Here is a 26,233-nt window from a genome sequence, read left to right as displayed (position 1 = left end):
GAGGAGGAGGGGAGGAGGGGAGGAGAGGGAGGGGTGGAGGAGGGGGAGGAGGGGAGGAAGGGAAGGGGGGAGGGATGAAGGAAGGGAGGAAGGAAGGAAGGAAGGAGCTGTATCTACCCAGGGAACCTAAGGGAAAATGCTCCCTGTCATGACTCCAGAGTGCTTTCAAGCCATCCTTCCCTGTACCCGTCTCCTGTGCTGAGGAATCCAGCTCGTGGATCCCATCTTCCTTGGGAGAAAGAAAAATCAAATCCTTCTGTATCTCTTTTGGATGTCCTCTTCCGTATTTGCACAGAGAATAAGGTACACAATGTCTATTAGCAGAATATTAAATTTGAGTAAAGAAGAACAGCACTGGGGTAAAATAGAATTTGTTTCCTCTGAGGCACAGGTAGAGTGACCTCACTGACCTGGGCAGCACCCACCTCTCCCTGCAGCGCCAGGCAGGGTGTCCTCACAGTTCTGGGGAACCTCGGACCCCAGCCAGCTGACTCCTTATGCCCTCCTTCCTGGCACCCTCTCCCGCCGATGGCTGTGATAATCCACACTTGGCCCTGGGTCTCCCTTGCCTCTCTGCCAGCCCCTCTTCCACCCACCCTGTGTATCTCTGTCCTCCCCTGCCCTCACTACCACCAAACCTGCCTCTCCCTCTGGGCACGCTCCACCTCTAGGGTTCCTTGTCTTGGAAAAATGACTCCACATTCTCCACCCTGAGATTTGGGGCAGAACTCAGAGCTCATTCAAGTCTCTCCACTCCCCAAATACATACCTATCTTCCTTAGTGTCTCTGAAGTCATGGTGAGTTCCAAACTCAGCTCTTCCTGCACATGCCAGCTATAGGTACTCTGGCAAGAAGCTGGACGTCTGTCTGTGTCTCCATCTCTCATTACAATCTCTCTCTCTAGCTGTATATAACATCTATAGTATCATAATGATGATAGTGTCTGTGCTCAGAGGTTGGTTGTGGAGATAAACAGGAGAATCCATACGAGATGCTTAGTATCAGCCCAGGCACTTTGCAAACATAAGATGAACAGTAATTGTACTTTCTATGGTTATTATGGAAGGTGGGCTGAGAGGGGGAGACCCCAGCGGACCACACCTCCCTCATTCCTGCAGATGTTGTTCCTGGCCTGGGATGCAGACTCCTGGGCCTGGGACCTGTCCACACAAAGGTATGACCCTAAGTGGCAAGACATTATTATTCTTGGAGGAGTAGGTGGGGACTCAGATAAACTGGGATGCCCTCACCATGCAGCCCCCAGGAGCTGGCTCTGCAGGGAGGGTCACCCCTGTGAGGAAGGCTGTGCCTCAGAACATGCTGGTCAGGGAGGGTTTATGTGGGTGTCCACATCTGTCCATACCCAGGGGCACGCCTCCTTTTCCACTTGTCTATCACAGTCGATGCCAACTCCCAGGTTTAGAGCTCCACAGAGTGGTGATTCTCTGAGGCTCTTCTCAGTCTCCCAGAGCAAGGTCCTCTTGGGCAGGGTCCCCCGTCCCCGAGGTCTTTAGGAGACCCAGACCCAGGCCTGGCCTCAGGGCTGCTGTGTGGACAGCAATCTGTGACCCTGCAGCTATCACAGAGTGTTTGTGGGAGGGGGTAGACCCAATTCTGGCCCAGCAACCATGGCTCCAACCTGAGTCACAGTGACCAGAGTCCAAGGAGAGATTTGATTCTTGCCCTTCTCCAGGAGCCCATTATCTGCTGGCTTACGGTTCCTCCCGCCTTTGATTCAAATCTGTTGGGGTGAGGGGTTGGGTCCAGTGGTGGGATGAAGGTGGAGGTAGGGGAGATGGAGGCCTCAGCAGGAGAGTGGAGACCTTCCAAGGCTGGATGAGAGCCAGGAGGCTGAGGTGATGGGCAGTGGATGGTCAAAATGGTGCAACACTGCCTCCATCTGGGGCTGGTGTTTGATGTCCCATGTAAGTCACCTTGGATCTCCGTTGTTAGCCTTAATGTCCCCCAACACACTCAATGGTTTCTTCTAAAATAGACTCCTCTCTTCCCTTCCCCAGAGCCGACTGTTCCAGCTCTGTGGCCTGCAACAGTTCATTTGGGACAGGACTATCCCATTCTCAACACTTGACCCCTATCCCAGCTCCCAAGCCCTTGGTTGTGAGATGGGCAATTTCATGCCTTTGTCCAGTGGACTTTTCCATCTGTTGCTCCCCTGAATCATGACTAAGTGGACTCTTCCATTCCTGTCCACCAGGGTCCTCACAATGGACCTCTCCTTCCCTATTCCTCCATGTTCCCCAGTTGACAGTTTTATCTCTGTCTCCTCCCACATACTCCCAAATGGATCCCAGCCCCATGACTCTGAAGATCTTAGAAAGAGCAAAGGCCAAGGTGTCCAACCACCTGCAGAATCCTGCCCCAGGACTGGGGTGTAGAGCATCCATCAGAATAAAAACTAGCAACATCTCCCACTAGACTGTCACCTCCACATCGGCAGGGACAGTTGTTTATCTTGTTCCCAGACATCTCTCCAGCACCTAGAATGGCCCTTATTACACAGTACAAACCCATTAGGTGTTGGATGAGTGAACCCTTTGACACAGCAATTCCACTTCTAAGAACGTGTCCTAAAGAAACACTCACACAGGTGCACAGGGTTGTGTGCACAAGAATGGGAGCAAACAACTGGGAAAAACTTGTAAATATTTATTAATTGTCAGTGACTGATGCAGGGTAAATGAATAATGGAGGTTTGTAGCATGGAGCACATGCTGAACAGGAAACAGAGTGAGACAGACTTGTCCAGGACACGCTGCTAGTGGGGAAAAGCAGGTCAGAGATGCTCATAGTGGTACCCTGTGTGTGTGTGTGTGTGTGTGTGTGTGTGTGTGTGTGTAAATGCAGAAAAACATCTGGAATCAAACACCCAGAACTGGTCTCAGTAGTTGCATCTGGAGAGAGGGAGGCTAGTGCCGTTTTGTACAAAGAATACTTGACAATACTTATTTTTTTAAGGTAGATGCATAGATACAAAGAGAGAAATACACATTAGGTATATGTCTTGCTCATCAACGCAACTCTAACATCTAGCAACATTTGGCACATAGTAAGAAAAATCATGTTTAACTTTTCACTGTTGTGAACTCTTTCTTTCACTTGCTATACAGCTGATGGCTAGGAGTTCACAGCCATGCCCATGTTCATGAAAGGCCCCCAGGTTCTGCTTCTTATCATGGGCACTTGTCACATCCCCGAGGCTGAGGCACGGAAAGAGAAGGAAAATAAGTGGCGGTGAGCTCCCATTGACTGAAAAATCACTACTTAACTCTGACCTACATAGCCCTGTGCACTCCGATTCCACCTTGCCTTGTGGTCTATGCACTCCTCCCGCTGCTCCTAAAGGCCAAACTTCTGCTCAGGCTACAGCGACTCCCTCATCTGTCCTATGAGTTTCTAGGCTAGAGGAAGGTGTGGCCTACACGCCAGTATATGACCTGGGGTTTGGGAGCCCACAGCATCCTGGGGAGGGAAGATCTCTGGATATACAGAGCAGGGAGTAGAAAAAGCACAGGAAACCTCCTCATTTAGCCTCAGAGCTGCATCCCAAGGGAGAGGGAGAAAGGAATGATTTGGCAACAAGCAACAAGATGGGGTACAAGTACCATAAGAGAACAGTGCATTTTGCGGGGATGTGGGGATGGACTGAAAGGTCACTTACAGAGTTAGTCGTCTTCCTCAGGATCACTGATCTCTTCATAGACCACCAACTTCTTTCTTTCCCGCAGTCTGTGGGTCCAGACATTAATCTCCCTTTTCCTGGGTCCTGTGGTGGAAAAGAGTTGGTAAATGGGGGTTGGGTGGGTTAGGGAGTGTTGGGCCCTGTTTTGTCAGATAAGGAAATGCCTCCTCCCTCCCAAGTGACCACAGGCCTTTTACATAGTCTTTTTCCCACACCTTCTGGCTCAGAGAGGCTGAGATACTAAACCCGCACCAATACACACCAAACGCCAGTTAGAGTTTTAGCTTCTGGCTCCTTCCATTGCCAGGTTTAGATTCCCAACCTCTTTACTCACCAGAATATTTATTCCGACCTTCTTTCATTCAGCACGTATTTGTTAAGGGCATATTGTGTGCCAGGCATTGAGCTGAAGGTGGGGATAAAACTCCGAGTAAGATATGTTCCCAGGTTATCACGGACGGAATAATGACCTGAGCACCTTTCATGGCATCAGGGCTTGTAGACTGAATTGAACACTTTTTTTTTTTGGCTGCTCTGTGCGCGGCATGCAGGATCTCCACCAGGGATGGAAACCGTGCCCCCTGCAGTGGAAGCGTGGAGTCTTAACCACAGGACCGCCAGGGAAGTCCCTCGAATTGAACACCTTTGAATAACCTGTGAACTCTGATTCTTTATTTCCATTTTATGGAATAGGAACTGGAGCTCAGAGAATTTGGAAGGCTTGCCCCGAGTTACACAGCTTTCATATCGATGAAACTCAAATCTGTGACTCTGGAAGTCAGTTTTTTTTTGTCTTGTTTTGTTTATTTATTCATTTATTTATTTAAAATGTTGAGCCTTCTTTTTTAATTTATTTATTTTTATTTTTGGCTGTGTTGGGTCTTCGTTTCTGTGCGAGGGCTTTCTCTAGTTGTGGCAAGCGGGGGGCCACTCTTCATCGCGGTGCGCAGGCCTCTCACTGTCGTGGCCTCTCTTGTTGCGGAGCACAGGCTCCAGACGCGCAGGCTCAGTAGTTGTGGCTCACGGGCCTAGTTGCTCCGCGGCATGTGGAATCCTCCCAGACCAGGGCTCGAACCCATGTCCCCTGCATTAGCAGGCAGACTCCCAACCACTGTGCCACCAGGGAAGCCCCATTTTGTTTATTTTTAATTTTTGGCTGTGCCATGCAGCTTGTGGGATCTTAGTTCCCTGACCAGGGATCGAACCTGGGTCCCAGCAATGAATGCGCCAAGTCCTAACCACTGGACCACCAGGAAATTCCCTGGAAGTCAGTTCTAATGTTTCAGCTGGAGCTGGGTGAGCTCCTCAGCCCAGCCTGGCCCCAGGCCTGTCCAGGATCCATCTCCCACACCTAGCCCATGCACTTGAACATGGCCAGGGAAGCCAGAGGAGTTGCCCAAAGAGTTTCCTCTTACCTGATGTTTTCTGCTGACCAGAGGTATTTGCTTTTCCCGGGGGGCACAGCTGTTTCTGAGCCTGCTCTGAGCCTGATGTTACTGGTACTAACTTCGAAGGATTTTTTTTCTTTTTGGACTTCTTGGGCATCACCTTTTAAATGTGAAGGTCACATACAAAGAATATCAATGGCATTTCTTGAGTGCTTTAGAGCTTACAAAGTGTCTTTGTGCGCAGTACCTTAATTAAAGTTCTCAACAAGTCTGGGAGATCATTATATTACCTGTACCTAAATTACAAGGAACCTGGGAAGTTAGAAGGAAAAGGAATGGTCTACATGAAGGGTGTTTCCAGGACTAGAATGCTTATCTTCACATTCTTTCCAGACACTCTCGCCAAGAGGAGTCTCCATGTGAGCAGGAGTGTGGTACATGGAAGATTTGGGGAAGCAGAGCACTCTAACAATCCACGAGGTCTGTGAAGGTGAGGAGGGGCTTCTATAAAATATAAGGGATCGAATATAAGCTAGTAGACAGCTGCTGGGAGAGTAAATGGAACAATGCACAGAAGGGACAAAACACTGCTGGCAAATGGTGTGGGGAGATGAATATAGGGAAGGGAGAAGAAAGGAATGGTTCACTGAAATTCATGTAGACAGCCAAGAAAGTGGTGCCAGATGTGACATCCTGTCCTACCCTGGCAAGAACATTTCAGTTGGAATTAAGCGAGGTGGTTCCTCTACCAATTCTACTGGTGTCAGGGTGTGTCACTGACCAACAACCTCAAGCTAACCTTCATTCAGCTCCTTTGTTTATGAAACACTGAGCAATAACAGTATAACCAACTCCCTCATTTATGAATCAGTGAACAGTAACTGTAAAACTAGCTAAGTGAAAGAACTTTCTGAGCTTACAAATGCTGTTTAAACGTGGTAATAATAAAAATGAATACTTTCTTTTATGATCCTTCTTTGAATTCTCTCCTCAACCGTGTCCACACTGGCAACCCACCCGCCAGATCCCTTTACCCTCTAAATTAGAGTTTAATCTGCAATTGTGGAAGAACTTATCCAAGAACCCTCTAAGGGTCCCCCTGGGCTGGGACTGAGGCTTCAGAGATGCCTCAGGTGCAGACAAGGCCCCGAAGGAGCTCACAGAAGGGAGGGGCCAACAGTCCAGGCGATTCCCAAGCAATGTGAAAGGGGCCCTTCGACTGAGCAGACGGGAGCTGGTACTTCCTGTTGTGAGACTGGGCATCTAAACAGAAGCATCAGCAGCATCTGCGAGTTTAGCCTTAGGGGAAATGCCTGAGCTTCAGAAACATATGAAAAATTCACGAATTTGGAAATGGTTTGGGGCTTTGGGTTAGACTACTACCACTGCCACTGTGATCTCCAGCAAATTATTTAACATCTCTATACCACAATATCCGCATGTTTATTATTATTATTTAATAATAATAATATCCTCATTATTATTTGGGGATAATAATAGTAGCAATGTCATAGAGGTTTTCTTAGGGACTAAATAAATTAATCCATGTGAATTGCCTAAAATAAATCTGGCATCACTATGAAAACAAAAGAAGTATCAGCTATCACAATTGTTGTTAATTACTATTAAGCTCTCAATACTACATCAGGCATTGTGATAAAGAGATCAGGAAAGGGAGGCAGTGAGGGCCAGTCCATTTTCAATATTTTCCCACTTTTACCAATATTCACATCCATGGAGAGATAAACAGTCTCTGGTCCTCTGGATTTGGGAGGCACTCACCTTCAGGTGTTTTCTCTCTCTCATGTTGGAAGCCTCCTGAGCAGGTACATCTAAAAGAAGGTGACAGGGGCTTCCCTGGTGGCACAGCGGTTGAGAGTCCCCCTGCTGATGCAGGGGACACGGGTTCGTGCCCCGGTCCGGGAAGATCCCACATGCTGCAGAGCAGCTGGGCCTGTGAGCCATGGCCGCTGAGCCTGCACGTCCAGAGCCTGTGCTCCACAAAGGGAGAGGCCACAACAGTGAGAGGCCCGCGTACAGCAAAAAATAAATAAATAAAGAAATAAAAATAAAAGAGGGCGACAAATCAGAATTTTTCTTTGTTGGTAAATATTCCCAAACTGCAGAGAGACTCCTGTAGTATCAGAATTCTGCAGCAGAGGGTTATGAGTCCACTCACTGTCAAGGAGTTACTTTGAGACAAGCCTCTGAATTATAACGGTTTATGCATTTATTTGCAGCATCAATTCATAATTTTCCTTCTGATGATTTATAAAAAGCGAAATAAACCCCATCACTGCCTCATTCTATTCATTACATATTTTTTACTTGTTTCCCCAAAGAATTAAATAGACTGGTCTTTAACCAAAAATCACTGTATACTTAAAATGGTGAATTTTATAGTATGCCTCAATGAAACTGTTAAGTGTGTGATGAACCATGGATGATTTAATCCAGTGGTTCTGGAATGTTTCCAGTATAAGAACACCTCTTAAATGTCAAAAACTTTGTAGATACTCAAGCACTGGATTTTCAGTCCTCTCACAGTAATTTTGGGAGCTTGTGGAATCTGTCCTGTTTAGCTGGAGAGTCAAAGGTCTATTGGAGACACTTTGAACATTCTGACCCTGTCTTCTTACAACTGTGCTGTCAGAGCAAAAGAGCAAGTGAATGCATCCTATCCCCTTTTTAAGTGAGTACATACACTGCTGAAATTCACAAAGATAACTAGAATCTGTCACTTTTTTAACCCTACATTGCCTCTGCTCACTGACAAGTAGGAAAGGTCAATGTGCAGAGGACTGCTCTCTCAGACTCTCTCTCAAACTCAACACATAGAATCAGGTTCAATTAGGAGTGAGACAACTATTTGGTTTTGGTAAAAAACACAGAGAAATAGCCATGTCATTACATAATGTGTTAATCACTTTCTCTCTTAAGATAGTTATCCAATACCTATGCCCTATTATTTTAGAAGTTTTGGGTAGATTTACACTTTAAATTTTTCTTAATCATCCTGTGATTCATTAATGGTATTTAGCAAGAACTAGCTCCTTTAAAAAAAGAAATGTTTCAAGCATACAGAAAATTATGGAGAATAATACTGTAAATGTGTGCATCTACTACTGAGTCTAGCTGCATTTCAACATTACCTCACAACTACTTCAGATCACTCTGAGCTCTTTATTAAAAATATAACAAGGCACTATGAACAAGTCACAGCTGAAGCCATCTGTGTGGCCCTCACTGATCCCTGCCCTCCCTCCTTCTCTAGTTCTTCACTCCAGAATTTGATGGGTTTTATTCTCATTCAGGTTTTTATACATTTACCATGTACTTACTAGCCATACAATATATATATTCTTGTTTTGCATGTTTTAGGATTTTATATGAATGGCCTCTGACTGTGCTTAACCTTCTGCATCCAACATTTTTCACTCAACCATGATGCTTTTTTTACCGTGTTTTTTTTTTTCCTTGTGGCACACGGGCCTCTCACTGCCGCGGCCTCTCCCGCTGTGGAGCACAGGCTCTGGACGCGCAGGCCCAGCGGCCATGGCTCACGGGCGCAGCTGCTCCACGGCATGCGGGATCTTCCTGGACCGGGGCACGAACCCGTGTCCCCTGCATCGGCAGGCGGACTCCCAACCACTGTGCCACCAGGGAAGCCCAACCATGATGCTTTTGAGGGAACAAACTCCTGAGAGTCTTTCCCCATCTGGACCCCAAAGTAGACAGGCTTCAGGAGACCCTTTCCTGTTACTTACACTGATTCCTGGGGTTCTGATCTTTAGAATCATGCTCGTTGGATTTTGTGGCTCGTTTTTTAGGACACATGAAAGTTGGTAGGGTAGCCTTGAGACCTAGAATGATGCAAAATATTTGTTTCTTAACAGGCAACCTGAGAGGAGGGTAGAATGCTGGGACACAGCACCAACAGTAAAGCTAATCAGCTGGGGGAGGTGGGTTCTGAATCAGGGCCAGTGGGAGAGAAACGCACAGGATCCAGGACAGGTCATCTCTGTGGCCACTCCCAGTCCACAGCCTTGCACAGGACATATCAGTAAAAGAGAAGAATGCCTGGAAGCTGCCCTGGGATTTCTTCCCATACAAAAGGACAAATGTGGGACAATTGCCACAGCCTAAGAAGAAGCCATGGCATGTAAAGAGGGATGGTCATTTGTTCCCAGCCTTGTCTGGACGCAGAACTTCCTGTTACCTAGATCAGTCATGATGTCATAGTTTCTCTTCACATACACATAGGTGGTTTTCTCTGAGTAACCCAGATCTGCCCATTCTTTCTTAGAGAAGTATTTGGAAATATCCTTGAAAGCCTAGAAAAGAAAGAAGAATAAATCCTAGCAATGACTCAGCTAATCATGTCTGACACTCAGCCAGGAACTCTTCCTTGGCTGCAGGACCTCCATGTTAGATCTGTAAACTGGAGATAATAATCCTTCCTGGTTGATGTCATGGCTAACTGACAGAACATGGGTAACATTGCCTAGGTTCTCACCTGGCATGCAGTAGGTGCTTAAGGCTGATGGCATCCTCTCCTCTCACCTTCTGGAATAGACGGAGAGTCAACCAATCCAGTACAAGGTCACATATCTTGTACCCAGGGATGCTAGGCAAGGACAGAGTGAGGGTGGGAAGCTCTGGATGTCCTCGTGACATGCTGCTCCTTGTTCCCAGTGCCTCTGACCTCCTCTCCTCAGAAATCTAGCCACCCTACACTGTCCCCTGGTCCACCCCTCTGCCCCCTCCAGATCACCTCACCTTGGAGTTCTTCTCTGATTTCTGGCTATCTTTCCTGGGGCTTTTTTCAAAGGACCTGCTCTGTTCATGGTGCTGGGATTGGTCTGATCTAGAGGAACACATCCTGGATCTGTCCAGCCACAAGGCCAAAAGTTCTGTTGGGAGAGAAAATGCTGAGGGAAGGCCACACTCAGTCACCTGTAATTAAGGTTCTACTTTTCTCCATCCTTGGCTTCTCTGTTCCTGAGTAAGGACAGGGGGGTGGGGAAATAAGATGAGAATGGGGGCTGGAGGTCTCTGGGAGAAGGACTGATTAGGGATGACATGTTTTCTGTGGGCATGATCAAAGCAACATTGAGTCTTTGAGGGGGGTAACTGTTGTTAGTAGTTTTCCTGGAGTTCGGCTTATCCTGAAGGAAAGATATGAAGACCCTTGTTGGGGAAGCAGTGAAGTGAATGTATAGTTTTACTGAGGGGGGATGTTTTGAGGCAAAGTTGGGGAGGTAAGTCCCGGAGATCATATGGTGTCTCTGACTGAAGGGTTTCAGTTTTCAGGCAGAGGGATGTGGGGTTTTGCTCTGTTGAAGAGAAATGAAGATCCCTAACATGAGTGAATTTAAAGGTTATTACTAAGCCCAAATCAATAAAGTCAGAAATGAAAAAGGAGAAGTTACAACCAACACCACAGAAATACAAAAGATCATAAGAGATTACTATAAAAACTATACACCAATAAAATGGACAACCTAGAAGAAATAGACAAATTCCTAGAAATGTACAATCTCCCAAGATGGAACCAGGAAGAAATAGAAAATATGAACAGACCAAATACCAGTAATGAAATTGAATTAGTAATTAAAAACTCCCAAAAGACAAAAGTCCAGGGCCAGATGGCTTCACACATGAATTCTACCAAATATTTAGAGAAGAATTAACATCTATCATTCTCAAGCTATTCCAAAAAATTGTAGAGGAAGGAATACTTCTGAACTCATTCTATGAGGCCAGCATCACCCTGATACCAAAACTAGAGAAAGATATCACAAAAAAAAGAAAATTAGAGGCCAATATCAGTGATTACTATAGATGCAAAAATGCTCAACAAAATATTAGCAAACTGAATCCAACAATACATTAAAAGGATCAAACATCATAACCAAGTGGGATTTATCCCAGGGATGCAAGGATGGTTCAATATCTGAAAATCAATCCATGTAATATACCACATTAACAAATTGAAAAATAAAAATCATAAGATCATCTCAATAGATTGATGCAGAAAAAGCTTTTAACAAAATTCAACATCCAATTATTATAAAAACTCTCCACAAAGTGGGTATAGAGGAAACATACCTCAACATAATAAAGGCCATATATAATAAGCCCATAGCTAACATCATACTCAACAGTGAAAAGCTAGACATTTCTCCAAAGAAGACATACAGATGGCCAAAAAGCACATGAAAAGATGCTCAACATCATTAATTATTAGAGAAATGCAAGTCAAAACTACAATGAGGTATCACCTCACACAGGTCAGAATGGCCATCATCAAAAAATCTACAAACAATAAATGCTGGAGAGGGTGTAGAGAAAAGGGAATGTTGGTGGGAATGTAAATTGGTACAGCTACTATGGAGAACAGTATGGAGGCTCCTTAAAAAACTAAAACTAGAGTTACCATATGATCCAGAAATCCCATTCCTGAGTATATACCTGGAGAAAGCCATAATTCAAAAAGATACATGCACCCCGATGTTCATAGAAGCACTATTTACAATAGCCAAGACATGGAAGCAACCTAAATGTCCATCGACAGAGGAATGGATAAAGAAGATGTGGTACATATATACAATGGAATGTTACTCAGCCATAAAAAAGAACAAAATATGACATTTGCAGCAACATGGATGGAACTAGAGATTGTCATACTGAGTGAAGTAAGTCAGACAGAGAAGGACAAATATTGTATGATATCGCTTATATGTGGAATCTAAAAAAATGGTACAAAGGAATTTATATATAAAACAGAAATAGTCACAGATATAGAAAACAATTTTATGGTTACCAGGGATAAAGTGGGGAGGGGTAAATTGGGAGACTGAGATTGACATAAACACACTACTCTATGTAAAATAGATAACTAATAAAGACCTACTATATAGCACAGGGAACTCTACTCAATACTCTGTAATGGTCTATATGGGAAAATAGTCTAAAAAAAGAGTTGATATATGTATATGTATATACACATACACTTCGATGTACAGCAGAAAGTAACACAACATTGTAAATCAACTATACTCAAGAAAAATTTAAAAAAACAGTGAAAAGCTGAAAGCATTTCCTCTAAGATCAGGAACGTGACAAGGATGCCCACTCTTGCTACTTTTATTCAACACGGTATTTGAAGTCCTAGCCACAGCAATGAGATAAGAAAAAGAAATAAAAGGAATCCAAATCAGAAAGAAAGAAGTAAAACTGTCACTATTTGCAGATGACATGATACTACACATAGAAAATCCTAAAGATGCCACCAAAAAATCGACTAGAGCTCATCATTGAATTCATTAAGTTGAAGGCCACAAAATCAATACACAGAAATTTGTTGCATTTCTATACAATAACAATGAACTATCAGTGGGGACTTCCCTGGTGGTCCAGTGGTTAAGTGTCCACCTTCCAATGCAGGGGATGTGGGTTTGATCCCTGGTCAGGGAACTAAGATCCCACATACCGCAGGGCAACTAAGCCCGTGTGCCACAACTACTGAGCCTGCGTGCCACAAACAGAGAGCCTTGTGCTGCAACTACAGAGCCCACATGCTCTGGAGCCTGTGCTCCACAGCTACAGAACCCATGGGCTCACAACTAGAGCGCCTGCACATTGCAACAACTGAGCCTGTGTGTCCTGGAGCCTGCATGCCACAACTAGAGAAGCCTGTGCACTGCAACTACTGAGCCCATGTGCCCCAACTAGACAGCCAGTGCACTGCAACTACTGTGCCCACGTGCTCTGGAGCCTGCACACCACAACTAGGGAGAAGCACGTGCGCTGCAACAAAGAGCCCATGTGCCACAACGAAAAATCCCACGTGCGGCAACTAAGACCCAGTGCAGCCAAAAATTAATAAATAAATAAAAATTAAAAAAAAAATGAACGAAAGAGAAATTAAGGAAATAATACCATTTACATTTGCATCAGAAAGGATAAAATACCTAGGAACAAATCTAACTAAACAGGTAGAAGACTTGTACTTGGAAAACTATAAGACACTGGTGAAAGAAACTGAAGACTACACAAACAGATGGGAAGAATCTTGTATTGGACGAATTAATATTGTTAAAATGACCATACTACTAAAGGCAATCTACAGATTTGATGCAATCCCTATCAAAATACCAATGGCATTTTTCAAAGAACTTGAACAAATTAATTAATTAATTAATTAATTATTTTTGCTGCACCACATGGCATGCAGGATCTCAGTTCCCTGACCAGGGATTGAGCCTATGCCCCTGCATTGAAAGCACAGAATCTTAACCACTGGACCACCAGGGAAGTCCTTAGAACAAATAATTTAAAAATTTTATGGAAACCCAAAAGACCCCAAATAGTCAAAATATTCTTGAGAAAGAAGAACAAAGCTGGAGGTATCACACTCCCAAACTAGTAGCTGGAGGTATCTTCAGACTATACTACAAAGCTAAAGTAATCAAAACAGTATGGTACTGGCACAAAAACAGACACATAGATCAATGGAACAGAATAGAAAGCCCAAAAATAAACTCACACACATATGGTCAATTAATCTATGAACAAGGAGATAAAAATATGCAAGGGGGAAAGACAGTCTCTTCAATAAGTGGTGCTAGGAAAATTGGAAAGCTAAATGTAAAAGAATGAAATTAGAACATTTTCTCATGCCATATACAAAAATAAATTCAAAATGGATTAAAGACCTAAATGTAAGACCAGAAACCATAAAACTCATAGAAGAAAACACTATGACATAAATTGTAGCAATATTTATTTGGACCTGTCTCCTACAGCAAAGGAAACAAAAACAAAAATTAAAAAATGGGACCTAGGACTTCCCTGGTGGCGCAGTGGTTAAGAATCCGCCTGCCAATGCAGGGCACATGGGTTTGAGCCCTGGTCCAGGAAGATCCCACATGCCGTGGAACAACTAAGCCTGTGTGCCACAGCTACTGAGCCCATGCTCTAGAGTCCATGACCACAATTACTGAGACCGTGTGCCACAACTACTGAAGCCTGCGCACCTAGAGCCCATGGTGTACAACAAAGAGAAGCCAACGCAATGAAAAGCCCCTGCTCGCCTCAACTAGAGAAAGCCCACATGCAGCAACGAAGACCCAAAGCAGCCAAAAATAAAAATAAATAAATAAATAAATAAATAAATTCATTTAAAAAAAATAGGACCTAGTTAAACTTAAAAGCTTTTGAGCAGCAAAGGAAACCACTGACAAAACAAAAAGACAACCTACTGAAAGAGAGAAGATATTTGCAAATGATATGACTGATAATGGGTTAATACCCAAATTATATAAAGAGCTTATACAACTCAATATATTAAAAAAAACGCAAACAACCCTATTTAAAAATGGGCAGAACTGAATAGACATTTTTCTGAAGAAGACATACAGATGGCCAACAAGCCCATGTAAAGATGCTCAATATTGCTAATCATCAGAGAAATACAAATCAAAGCCACAAAGAGATATCGCCTCACACCTGCCAGAGTGACTATCATCAAAAAGACCACATACAACAAACACTGGGGAGGATGTGGAGAAAAGAGTACCCTTGTACATTGTTGGTGGGAATGTAAATTGGTACAGCCACTGTGGGAAACAGTATGGAGGTACATCAAAAAACTAAAAATAGGACTATAATATGACCCAGCAATTCCACTCCTGGGCATATATATAAAAAAAAAACAAACCAAACCCAAAAACTTTCATTTGAAAAGACACATGCACCCCAATATGCATAGCAGCATTATTTACACCAGCCAAGGTATGGAAAGCAATCTAAGTGTCCATCAACAGTAAATGGATAAAGCTGTGGTATATTTAGACAATGGAATACTACTCAGCCATAAAAAGAATAAAATTTTCTCATTGGCAACAACATGTATGGACCTGGAGTATACTATATTTAGTGAAATAAGTCAGACAGAAGAAGACAAATACTGTATGTTATCACTTATATGCAGAATTAAAAAAAATAAAACAAATGAATATAACAAAAAAGAAACAGACTTACAGATATGGAGAACAAACTATTGGTTACCAGTGAGGAGAGGGAAGAGGGGAGGGGAAAAACAGGGGTAGGTGATTAAGAGATAAAAACTGCTATGTAGGCCTTCCTTGGTGGGGCAGTGGTTGAGAGTCCGCCTGCCGATGCAGGGGACACGGGTGCATGCCCTGGTCCGGGAGGATCCCACATGCCGCAGAGCGGCTGGGCCCGTGAGCCATGGCCGCTGAGCCTGCGCATCGGGAGCCTGTGCTCTGCAACGGGAGAGGCCACAACAGTGAGAGGCCCGCGTAGCGCAAAAAAAAAAAAAAAAAAAAAGGAGTATAATCAATTAAAATATTGAATCATTATGTTATATGTCTGAAGTTAATATAATATTGTAAATCAACTATACCTTGATTTTAAAACGGCTATTACTACGTTATTTGAAAATTATTAGAGTGAAGAGAGCTGGAATCTCTGAGATTGTAGGACCACCCATCACTCAGGCTGAGAATGCAGGAAGTTTCAATGGAGCAGTCTGGTGCACCCCAAACTGATGGCATTGGGAGTCTCTCGGGGTGGGGGGGAGGGTCTTAGGCTAAGAACATTGCCTCTTTATCCCAGAGAAGGCGATAAAAGAGTCCCTTAGGCAAAGGCTATTATCTCTGGTTGAGGAAATGTAGGGGCGTCTGGCTGATTTGGGGGTTTCTGGGGCTGAGGGGTGTTTTGCTTCCCTCAGGAAGAGCAATTAGGGAGTCTCACAGACTGAAGACAGTTTTAGTTTTATGTCTGCCTGACGGGGATTACCCCAAAAGGCTTTAAGTCGTCTCTCAGTCCTAACGATCTTGAGGATGTTGGGAGGTACAGAAAATACCCAACCACATTAATTACCAGCAGGAGCTCTTGGTTTTTCTACTTCCTCCCCGCCTTAACCTGTCTAGGGCGGCCCTCAGAGAGAACTTACCTCAGAGACGAAGCGGCAGCGAAGCATTGCTCGACAATGAGATGAAATCCCAGAATTCAACTGCCCAAGAACAATCAACTAATCAGAACGGTTAATGAACTTGATCTGGCCAATCGGAGATCAGGAAAGTAGGCGGGGCAAGTGAGGCAGTAGCGGGATTTGTCAGTCCAGGCTCCTCGCCTTTACGAAGTTGGCGGAGATTTCAAATTTCCAGCTTGAAGCAAGATTGCCTCCCACCAGAATTGGCCACTCCAGGTTCCGTAGGCCTGTTAGCACGCATGCTCAGATGTTACTTTTGCGTTCAGCTTACATTTTTCTACCCTCTGCTGTTTAATTTTAATAAATGGTATATCTGAGGCAGGCTGCCATCTCAAATCCTTCCCATCAGTCTCCAATTTCCTCAGATATGGGGCCTTTCCTAGGGCCTCCTAGAACCTCTCTAATAACTTAAAAATTTTAAACTTAAAGAAAAAAAACCTGTTTTCGATATGTGCGTTTTTGATATGTGCTTTTTCTGGAAGATCCGATAACAAGAAACATGCTTTATCCCTTAATACTAATATTTACAATAATAGTATTAAAAAGAATACCCATGTAATTGGGGCTTGCTGTGTCCCTCAGGGGGCCCAGAAGTCACTTTTTTCTAGGAAGTCTTTCCTACACCCACCCCCAATAGGTCCCCAATAGTGCCTCCAATAGGTCCCCAATATCCCCTGGGCTTTCCATCACAGCCCTGATCTAAGTTCCTCCTCCTTCTTAGGGCAAGGAGGACAGGGCAATGACCCATGTGCCAAGCACAAAGCCATTTATGTGCATCATCCCATTTAATTTTCACAACTGCTCCTTAAGTTAAGTACTGTTATCATCCCCTGTGTGCAGATGCTGAGACTGAGGTGCTGAGAGTTAAGCAACCTGGTCAAGGTCACAGGATCAGTAGGTAGCAGAACTGGAGTTCACCCCCAAGTTGAATTGAGTCCAAAGTCTGTGCTTTTACTTACTCTTCTATATTGCCTCAAATATTTGTTGGTTGGTTGAATGAATGAATGAGTGAATGAATCTTAAAATTACAAAGGACCTTTAACATAATTTACTTAATCTTCTATAATCACACATAATTTTATGTGGCTGCTGTAACAAAGTATCAGAAACTTTGTGGCATAAAACAATAGAAATGTATGTATGCATTATTTTTTTGGTTTTTAAAAACATCTTTATTGGAGTATAATTGCTTTACAATGTTGTGCTAATTTCTGCTGTATAACAAAGTGAGTTAGCTATATGTATGCGTATATCCCCATATCCCCTCCCTCTTGAGCCTCCCTCCCACCCTCCCTATCCCACCCCTTTAGGTGGTCACAAAGCACCAAGCTGATCTCCCTCTGCTATGCGGCTGCTTCCCACTAGCTATCTATTTTACATTTGGTAGTATATATAAGTCCATGCCACTCTCTCACTTTGTCCCAGCTTACCCTTCCCCCTCCCCGTGTCCTCAAGTCCGTTCTCTAGCAGGTCTGCATCTTTATTCCCTTCCTGCCCCTAGGTTCTTCATGACCATTTAAAAAATATTTTTAGATTCCATATATATGTGCTAGCATACGGTATTTGTTTTTCTCTTTCTGACTTACTTTGCTCTGTATGACAGGCTCTAGGTCCATCCACCTCACTACAGATAACTCAATTTCATTTCTTTTTATGGCTGAGTAATATTCCATTGTATATATGTGCCACATCTTTATCCATTCATCTGTTGATGGACACTTAGGTTGTTTCCATGTATATATGTTTTTGAATGTTTCAGTGAAATATTCTGACCTTTATTTCTCACAGTTCTGGAGGCCAGAAGTCTGAAATTAGTTTCTCTGGGCTGAAATCAAGGAGTCAGCTGGGCTGCACTCCTTCCAGAGGCTCTAGGAAAGAATCTTCTTGTTGCCTCTTCCAGCTTCTGGTGGCTGCCAGCATTCTTTGGCTTGTGGCTGCATCATTCTAATCTCTGCCTCCATGGTTATATTGCCTTCTTCCCTGGTCTGTGCCAAATCTCCCTCTGCTTTCCCCTGATAAGGACACTTATGATACATTTAGGGCCCACCCAGATAATCCAGGATAATCTCCCTATCTCAAGATCATTAACATAATCACATCTGCAAAATCTTTTCTATTGTTGTTGAATGGGGGGGGGGGGGGGGGCTGCTATTAAGTCTCCTCTCGGGTACCCAAGGATTCATGTCCATCCCACATGCAAAATACATGCACTCCATCCCCAAGTCCCCACATTCTCAATCCATCACAGTATCAGCTCAAGTCTAAAATCTCATCTAAATATCATCAGCTCAAGAGTACCAAATATCATCTTCTAAAATAGGTATGGGTGGTACTCTGGGTACATCCATCCTGGGGCAAAATTTCTCTTTGGACTTGGACACCAGGAAAACATATTAACTGTTCCTAAAATACAGTGGTGGGACAGGCATAGAATAGTAGCTATAGACATTATCATTTCAAATAGGAGAAATGGAAGCAAGAAGGAGTCATTGGCCCTAAGCAATTTTGAAATCTAGCAGGGAAAATTCCATTGGGTTTCAAGGTCTGGGAATAATCCTCTGTGACTTGAGGCTCTGTCCTATGGGCCTACAGCTCTGCTCTCAGAGTCATTCTTCCTTTCTCTTGAGGTGTGGCATATGTTTGTAATTGAGTAGTTTTATCAGCCTTTTTGATGCCTGTAGAATTTTGGGAGTCTGGCAGTCTTTCCTTCATTTTTCTTGCCTCTGTTTCGTTCAGTTTAATCTGTCCATGTTTATGAAGATATAACATAAAAAATTGTGTGGGTCTCCCACGTATGTCCAGAGATTCACACCATTAGACCAGATGGTCCTCCATATATCTTTCCTAGATTATCCTAGCTCTATTCCTGGGTATGGCTGAGATGGTTGAAGAGATTCATGAGTCACACATCTAAATCTCTGCAGTACTAGCAAACACAGCCACACTCTTGACTTTCTCTCCAGAGTGCACCTTTCTGAGAATGAATCTATTAATTTAATGTCTTTTGCAATCTAGATAGACTGAGAATTCCCCAAATTATCAAATCCTAGATCCCTTTTGCTTAACCATTTTCTCTCAACTTACCTCATTCCTTTGACATTTTACTATATGCAGCAAGAATAAATCAGACCACACCTTCAACACTTTGCTTGGAAATCTCCTCAGCTAAATATCCAAGTTCATTGCTTACAAGCTCTGATTTCCACACAACTGTAGGACACAACTCACTAAGTTTTCTGCCAGTGTAACAAGGATTGTCTTTCTTTAAGTTTCCAATAACATGTTCCTCATTTGCTTCTGAGCCCTTATCAACAGCACCTTTAATGTTCATATTTCTACGATTTTGCTTATGACAATATATGTATTCTCTAAGATGATGTAGGTTTTCTCTTCCATGCTCCTCACTTCCTTCTGAGATCTCACCAGAATCACCTTCAAAGTTGTTATTTCTACTGAGAGTCTTTTCAATTTAATCTAGGACATTTATATCAAGCTTCTCAACGTTCTTCTAGCTTCTACCCATTAGCCAATTCCAAAGCCACTTTCATATTTTTAGGTATTTGTTACAGCAGCATTCCACTTTTAGGTAGCAAAATCAGGTATTAGTTTCTTGTGGCTGCTGTAACAAGTGACCACAAACTTGGTGACATAAAACAATAGAGCTTTGTTTTCCCACAGTCTGGAGGTCATAAACCTGAAATCAGCATCACTGGCCTAAATCAAGGGTGCAGAAGGGCTGTACTCTATCTACAGGCTCTAGGGAGAATTCATTTTTTGCCTCTTTCAGCTTCTGATTACTCACATCATTCCTTGGCTTCAGGCGGCATTATTCCAATCTTGAAGGCCAGCATCCTCAGATCTCTCTCTATTCCATTATCACATTGCCTTCTCCTCTGTGTATCTCTTCAAATCTCTCTCCACCTTCCTTCCTTCCTTCCTTCCTTCCTTCCTTCCTTCCCTTCCTTCCTTCCTCCCTCCCTTCCTCCCTCCCTCCCTTCTTTCCTTCCACATTCAGTTTTTATTTTCTCTAAAAATTGAGGTAAAGGGAACTCTTTAGAAAAAGAAACAATCTGCATGATTGAAAATGGAGGTCCTAACTTACACAGTGTTATATGTCAATTATATCTCAATAAGGCTGGCAAATTTTTTAACCTTAAAAAAAGAACTGGAAAAAGAAAATGGGAAGGTCCAACTTCATACAGTGGCTTCAGGATGCTCAGAGGAAGGAACTAAAGTTGGCCAAGGTTAGCCAAGATTTTCCTGAGTTGTCTAGACTCAAGAGATGCGACTAGTATTCCAAAGAGAAAAGAGATCAGTCAAAAGTTTGAGTCTTACAGTCCCTGGAAATATGTAACCCTGATGCTCCTGTCACCTCAGCTGAAAATGTTGGCTGGCATTTCTGGTATTGATGAAGAAATTGCCCCCAATTTCCCAGGCTCTTCTGCCTTCCCCATACCCACCTGGGATCTGCCCAGTCCTCCTGCCCCAAGAGAGCACTCTATTCATGAAATTCTTGGAGAAGAATCCTCTGCAGTTGTGAGCATCTCATGCTGTGAGCCAGCTTCACAAGAGCGTTGGGTGTGCTAAGGTTTCCGTAAGGGTCAGGAGAATCAGAACAGGGCAGGGTTTGCAACAGCAGTAAGCCAGAAGGAAAATCCTTCAGGATGGTCCTTCTCCTTGGTCCCCTTTCATTATGGTGTGGACTTGGTCTGATAAGGCTGTGGCTCTTCCACCAGCTCTACTCCCACTGGATATCTAGAAGCTCACAGTTGATGTTCCACAGGCACTCAGCCATTTTGTTACTTCAGGCCCTTGGAGATACCCAGGTCCTCTTGCGGTCATTGAAGTACTTGGCACTCAGGGGCTCCAGGCCCTCAGTTATGGCACAGTGCAGCCTGGTCTGCGCCCCCTTCTCCCACACCAATTTGACAAAGAGGGAGAAGAGCTGCCAGAGCAGGCACAGCAGGAAAGAGTATTGGACAAGCTCAGAGTGGACAATGCCTGGATGCACTGCATAGAGGGTGGCCCCCATCCGTTGGAGCCTCTTGGCCATCTCCCAAGTAAAAAGTATATTGGCCATTTTGCAATATGCAAAGCCCCAGCTGTAGCACTTCTCACTCTCAAGGTCCTGGAAGCGAATCTTGCCAGCATGGTGAGCCACCAATGACAGGTTCACCATCTGTGCAAGAGCAGACTCCTTCAGCTGCTCCAGGAGAGAGCAAGTGAGAAGGAAGTGGCCCAGGCAGTTGATTCCCAGGTGGGTTTCAAAGCTGTTAGCTGTCTTGGAATATGGACACATCATCATTCCTGTATTGTTGATCAGAATATGGAGCTGCTTTTGCACTGCCAGAAGGCTTTCAGCAAAAGCTCGGATGGATTTGGTATTGGATAGGTCCAGTTTCCACACCAGCACCTGGGAGTTCTTTGTATTAGCTCAGATTTCACTAGCAGCAGATTCCCACTTCAGTACATCTCAGCAGGCAATGCATACTCCTCTGCTATTGAGCTCTCTGGCCATTTCCTTACTGATGTCCATGTTGGCTCCAGTGATCACCACTATCTTCCTGGGAAGCTGCACATTTGTTCTCCAAATCTCACCAGCAAAGAACTTCCTAATGGACAGAGCTATCACATACAGGAAAGAAAGGAGGGAGGTGAGTAATCCTAAGATAACCAGCATCTTTTCAACTTCTTTAGCTGCTGCTGCTTTAGCAAAAGCAGCTTCGACTCCAATTCTGGCTCCAGCCCCTGGTCTGGCTCCAATTCTTGGCTGCTTCTCTCTGCTTCTCCCTCCCACTCCCTTATCTCCTCTCTCTCCTGGACTCTGGGCATCTCTTATGAAGATACATGTAGTTGCATTTAGGACCCACCCAGATAATCCAGGATAATCTCCACATCTCAACAGCCTTAACTTAATCATATTTGCAAAGAACCATTTTCCAAGTAAGGGTAACATTTACAGTGTCCAGGGACTATGACCTACTATCTTTGGGGGCCATTATTCTGCCTACTACAAGGAGTAAGTCAGATACCTTGTTCTGAAGTTCTGGGGTCACTAGGTTTGGAAAGGAGTGACTGGAGCTCTTTGAGGCCAAATGGGGTGGAAGACAGTGCAGCCTGGTGGGAGGGATGTGGGCTCTGTAAGACAGACCTGAGTTCACTTCCCTGCCCCAACACCTGATGACTGAGTGACCTTGGGCAAGTCACTCAACCTCCCTGACTTTCCATTTCCTCCTCTGTGAAATGAGGTAATAACTGCACCTTCCTCACAAGGCTGTTGTAACTTGTGCTTGTAAAGCACTTAGCGTAGGGCTAGGCACATAGTGAGTAATCTACGAACATTAACTGTTGTTATTACTGACTGATGAACATGGTGATAATAATACCATGCATGTATTGTGTGCTTACTCTGTTTTGGGTTCACAAGAAACCCAAACGCTCCCAGGAGCATGTGATATAGATGTCACAGATGTAGATTCAAGAGGCCAGAATTTGCCTAAGGTCAGACAGTCAACAAATAGTAGAGGGAGGAATGAAGACCATGTTTGGCTAATCCTTCACCACAATGCTAGTCTCCACCCCATGTGGAGATTGTAAACCCCAGCACCTGCAGAGAGCACGTGTAAATGATGAATACATCTACAAGCAGGAAAGCCTGTGGCCAGTTGTGTGGAGGGACTTGCCGACTGTCAGGGCTGCAGACTATAGTGTGAGAAACCAGGATGGTGGAAGTCTCTGTGCTCAGCACTTTTCCACCAAGGGAACAGGAGAGACTCTGTGCTGGTGGTGGTGACAGACCCCTGTGTGAGGGCAAGGCCTGCACCAGGACCCAGGATGCTGTGGACCTTCTGACTCCAGGATGGATGAATGAAAAGGCCAGCATTATGTGGCTGTGGGAGTTTCCCATATTGTCTAGAATATTGTTCATTGAGCTGAAGATTCTTTTGCTCTATAGTATATTTCCACTTCTCTTTTAAAAGAGTAAACTTTATATTGAAGTATAACATAAAGATGGAATTTTGCACAAATCATAACTATATCACTTGAGAGAAGCGGGAGAACTCAGAATCTGAGAGTTGGTTTTAAAGATAAATCATTGCTGCTGGGTATGAGGTCAGAAAAATATATCTGCCAGTTTTATATCTCAACATCTTAGACTTTCTTGCATGTATTTCTGGCATGACTGATCATACAGATTGCTGCTATCTATGACGTTTTTAAAAAACAGCTTAATTGAGGTATAATTGACATACAGCAAATTGTACATATTTAAAGTATACAATTTGATAAGTTTATATTATATATAAATATATTCACCATAATCAAGTTAGTAAAAATTCATCACTCTCTCATCCCCATTTGCATACACCTAATCAAGCACTGATTTTCTCTGTCACTGAAGATTAATTTGCATTTTATAAGGTTTCATGTAAATAGAAACATACTCTATGTACCCCTGGTTGTCTGGCTTCCTTCACTCAGTATAATTATTTTGAGATTTATCCATGTTGTGTAATACGGACTCCAATTTGTTTATTCAGTCACCTGTTTTTAAAAATATTTATTTATTTGGTTGCACCAGGTCTTAGTTGCAGCAGGCAGGCTCCTTTGTTGCAGCTCGCTGGCTCCTTAGTTGTGGCATGCAAACTCTTAGTTGCAGCATGTATGTGGGATCTGGTTCCCTGACCAGGGATCACACCGAGGCCCCCTGCATTGGGAGCATGGCGTCTTATCCACTGCGCCACCAGGGAAGTCCCTCATTCACCTGTTGATGGACATTAAATTGTTTTCAGTTTTTGACTATTAGAAATAAAATTGTCATGCAAATCTTGTACAAGTCTTCATAGGGACATATATTTTCTTTTCTCCTGGGTGAAAACCTAGAAGTGGAATAGCTGTTAAACCCTCCAACTTTGTTTTTATGGTAGGTGCATTGTTAGATTTTAAAGAAACTACCAAACTGTTTTCCAAATTGGTTGTACCATTTTACGTTCCCATCAGCAGTGTATGGGCATTCCAGCTCTTCCACATCTATGCCAACACCTGCTATGGGCAGTCATTTTAATTTTAGCCATTTTAGTAAGTGTGTAGTGGTATGTCTTTATGCTTTAAATTTGTATTCCCCTAATGACAATGGTGCTGAGCACCTTTTCATGTATTTGTCATTTGTATATCTTCTGCTCAAATCTTTTGCCCGTTTTTTATTGGGCTATTTTCATATTGATGAGTTTTGTGAGTCTTTTTTATACTTAGATACATGTTTTTGCAAAGACTTTTCCTAGACTGTGGCTTGTTTTTTTTAACTATAACAATTTCTTGAGTACTTAATTTTATTTATTTATTTATTTTTGGCTGCGTTGGGTCTTCGTTGCTGTGCATGGGCTTTCTCTAGTTGCAGTAAGCGGGGGCTACTCTTCATTGTGGTGTGGGCTTCTCATTGCGGTGACTTCTCTTGTCGCGGAGCATGGGCTCCAGGTGCTCGGGCTTCAGTAGCCGTGGCCCGCGGGCTCCACAGCGCAGGCTCAGCAGCCGCGGCACATGGGCTTAGCTGCTCCACGGCATGTGGGATCCTCCTGGACCAGGGCTTGAACCCGTGTCCCCTGCATTGGCAGGCGGATTCTTAACCACTGCGCCACCAGGGAAGCCCTGTGTCTTGTTTTTTAATGATCTTAACTGTGTCCTTTAAAGAATGGATTTTTCAGTTTTGGTAAAATCTAATTTATCAATTTGTTCTTTTATGAATTGTGTTTTGCTGTCAAAACAAAGAAATATTTACCTAACAATGCCGAAATTTTTTCCTGTGATTTCTTCTAGAAGTTTTATACTGTTAGGTTATACATGTAGGTCTATGATCCATTTTGAGTTAATTTTTGAATATATTGCAAGGTATGGATCCAAGTACATTCTTTTGCAATGAATATCCAGTTGCTCCAGCACCATTTGTTGAAAAGGCTATCCTTTCTCCACCACAGTGCCTTTGTACCTTACAAAAATCAGTTGTCTATATACATGTGTGGGTTTTTGTCTGGAGTATCTACTGTGCCCTGTGGACTGGTACACTGGTACAATCTGGAAAACAGTTTGGTAGTTTCTTTAAAATCTAATAATGCACTTACCATAAAAACAAAGTTGGAGGGTTTAACAGCTATTCCACTTCTAGGTTTTCACCCAGGAGAAAAGAAAATATATGTCACTATGAAGACTTGAATGAGATTTGCATGGCAATTTTATTTCACTGCTTCCCAGCAGTGAAACTGATGTGTTAATGGGGCTGTGTAACCTTGGTCCCTACAACAGCAGCCCAAGTCAGCTGGATCACAAACCCAGTACCCTTGAAGGGTTGCAGTGATGTCCAGGCTCAGCATCCCTTCCAGGTGGATGTTGAGATTCACACTGCCTCTGGGTAGCAAAATCCAGATGCTGGTCATCAAATTCTGAAAAATTCACCAGGTGTTCTTTCTCTGTCCCAGAAGTTCCCATGGCCCCATTGGCTCTTGTACCCTCATTCCTTTCAATCTGCAGAGCTGCAAAGCAAAGCAGCTTAGGCCATCTGCCAAGAAACCTGGGACACACAATTCTCCCCTTAGGCTTTTGAATCTGCTGGTGCGGCTGGTGTGTCCTGGTACCTGGCTACCTGGAGGCAGGGGGTTGGACAAAATCACCTACTGGGGCATAGGCAGCACAGAGAGGAGACACTTTCCGTAGCCCAGGTCCAAGGGTGTCAGATGTGGGTCCCTCACTCCTGCCCTGAGGATACCCCAGCTGCTCCTGGGCAGAGATGCAGTTTTTCTGCTTCCCTTAGTCCCTCCCAACCCCCTCCCCAGGCCTGTCCCGTGGGAGGAAGGCAGCAGCCCACATTCTGATCCTTTTCCTTGGGAGTGTTCTCCACAGGTTTCGCTGAACATGTGAATTTATTCTGGAGGGGCGATAGTAGGGACTCAGTGGGACAGATGACAGGGCAAGGGCTTCTCCAGAGAGAGGCCAGCATAGCCCAATCCCTGACTTAGATTCTTATATATTCCCCTCCAGTTTTGCCTGTGAGTTGAGTGCGCATTCCTTGGGCAGAAGACCCTCCATCCCTGCCTCACCAAGTTGCACACTCTGTCTTTTTTTTTTTTTTT

The 26,233-nt window shown here is 43.8% G+C and overlaps 1 protein-coding gene and 1 pseudogene across 1 annotated transcript; both read right to left on the bottom strand.

Annotated features, from left to right (window-relative positions):
* Positions 1-3,684: 3,684 nt before the first annotated feature.
* On the bottom strand, positions 3,685-9,970 carry LOC103089327 (protein SSX1). The gene is made up of 7 exons (XM_007450936.1): positions 9,869-9,970; positions 9,309-9,423; positions 8,857-8,952; positions 6,872-6,921; positions 6,107-6,352; positions 5,117-5,249; positions 3,685-3,785 (listed from the first exon to the last, which is right to left on the bottom strand). The coding sequence occupies exons 1-7, from the start codon at positions 9,968-9,970 to the stop codon at positions 3,685-3,687; spliced, it is 843 nt and encodes a 280-aa protein (XP_007450998.1).
* A 10,880-nt stretch (positions 9,971-20,850) lies between these two features.
* LOC103069806 (retinol dehydrogenase 12 pseudogene) lies at positions 20,851-21,792 on the bottom strand (annotated as a pseudogene).
* Between the last annotated feature and the right edge of the window lie 4,441 nt (positions 21,793-26,233).

Source organism: Lipotes vexillifer, unplaced genomic scaffold (assembly GCF_000442215.2).
Source record: "Lipotes vexillifer unplaced genomic scaffold, Lipotes_vexillifer_v1.1 scaffold129, whole genome shotgun sequence".
Taxonomy (NCBI): domain Eukaryota; kingdom Metazoa; phylum Chordata; class Mammalia; order Artiodactyla; family Lipotidae; genus Lipotes; species Lipotes vexillifer.
This window is presented reverse-complemented; position numbering and strand designations above follow the sequence as displayed.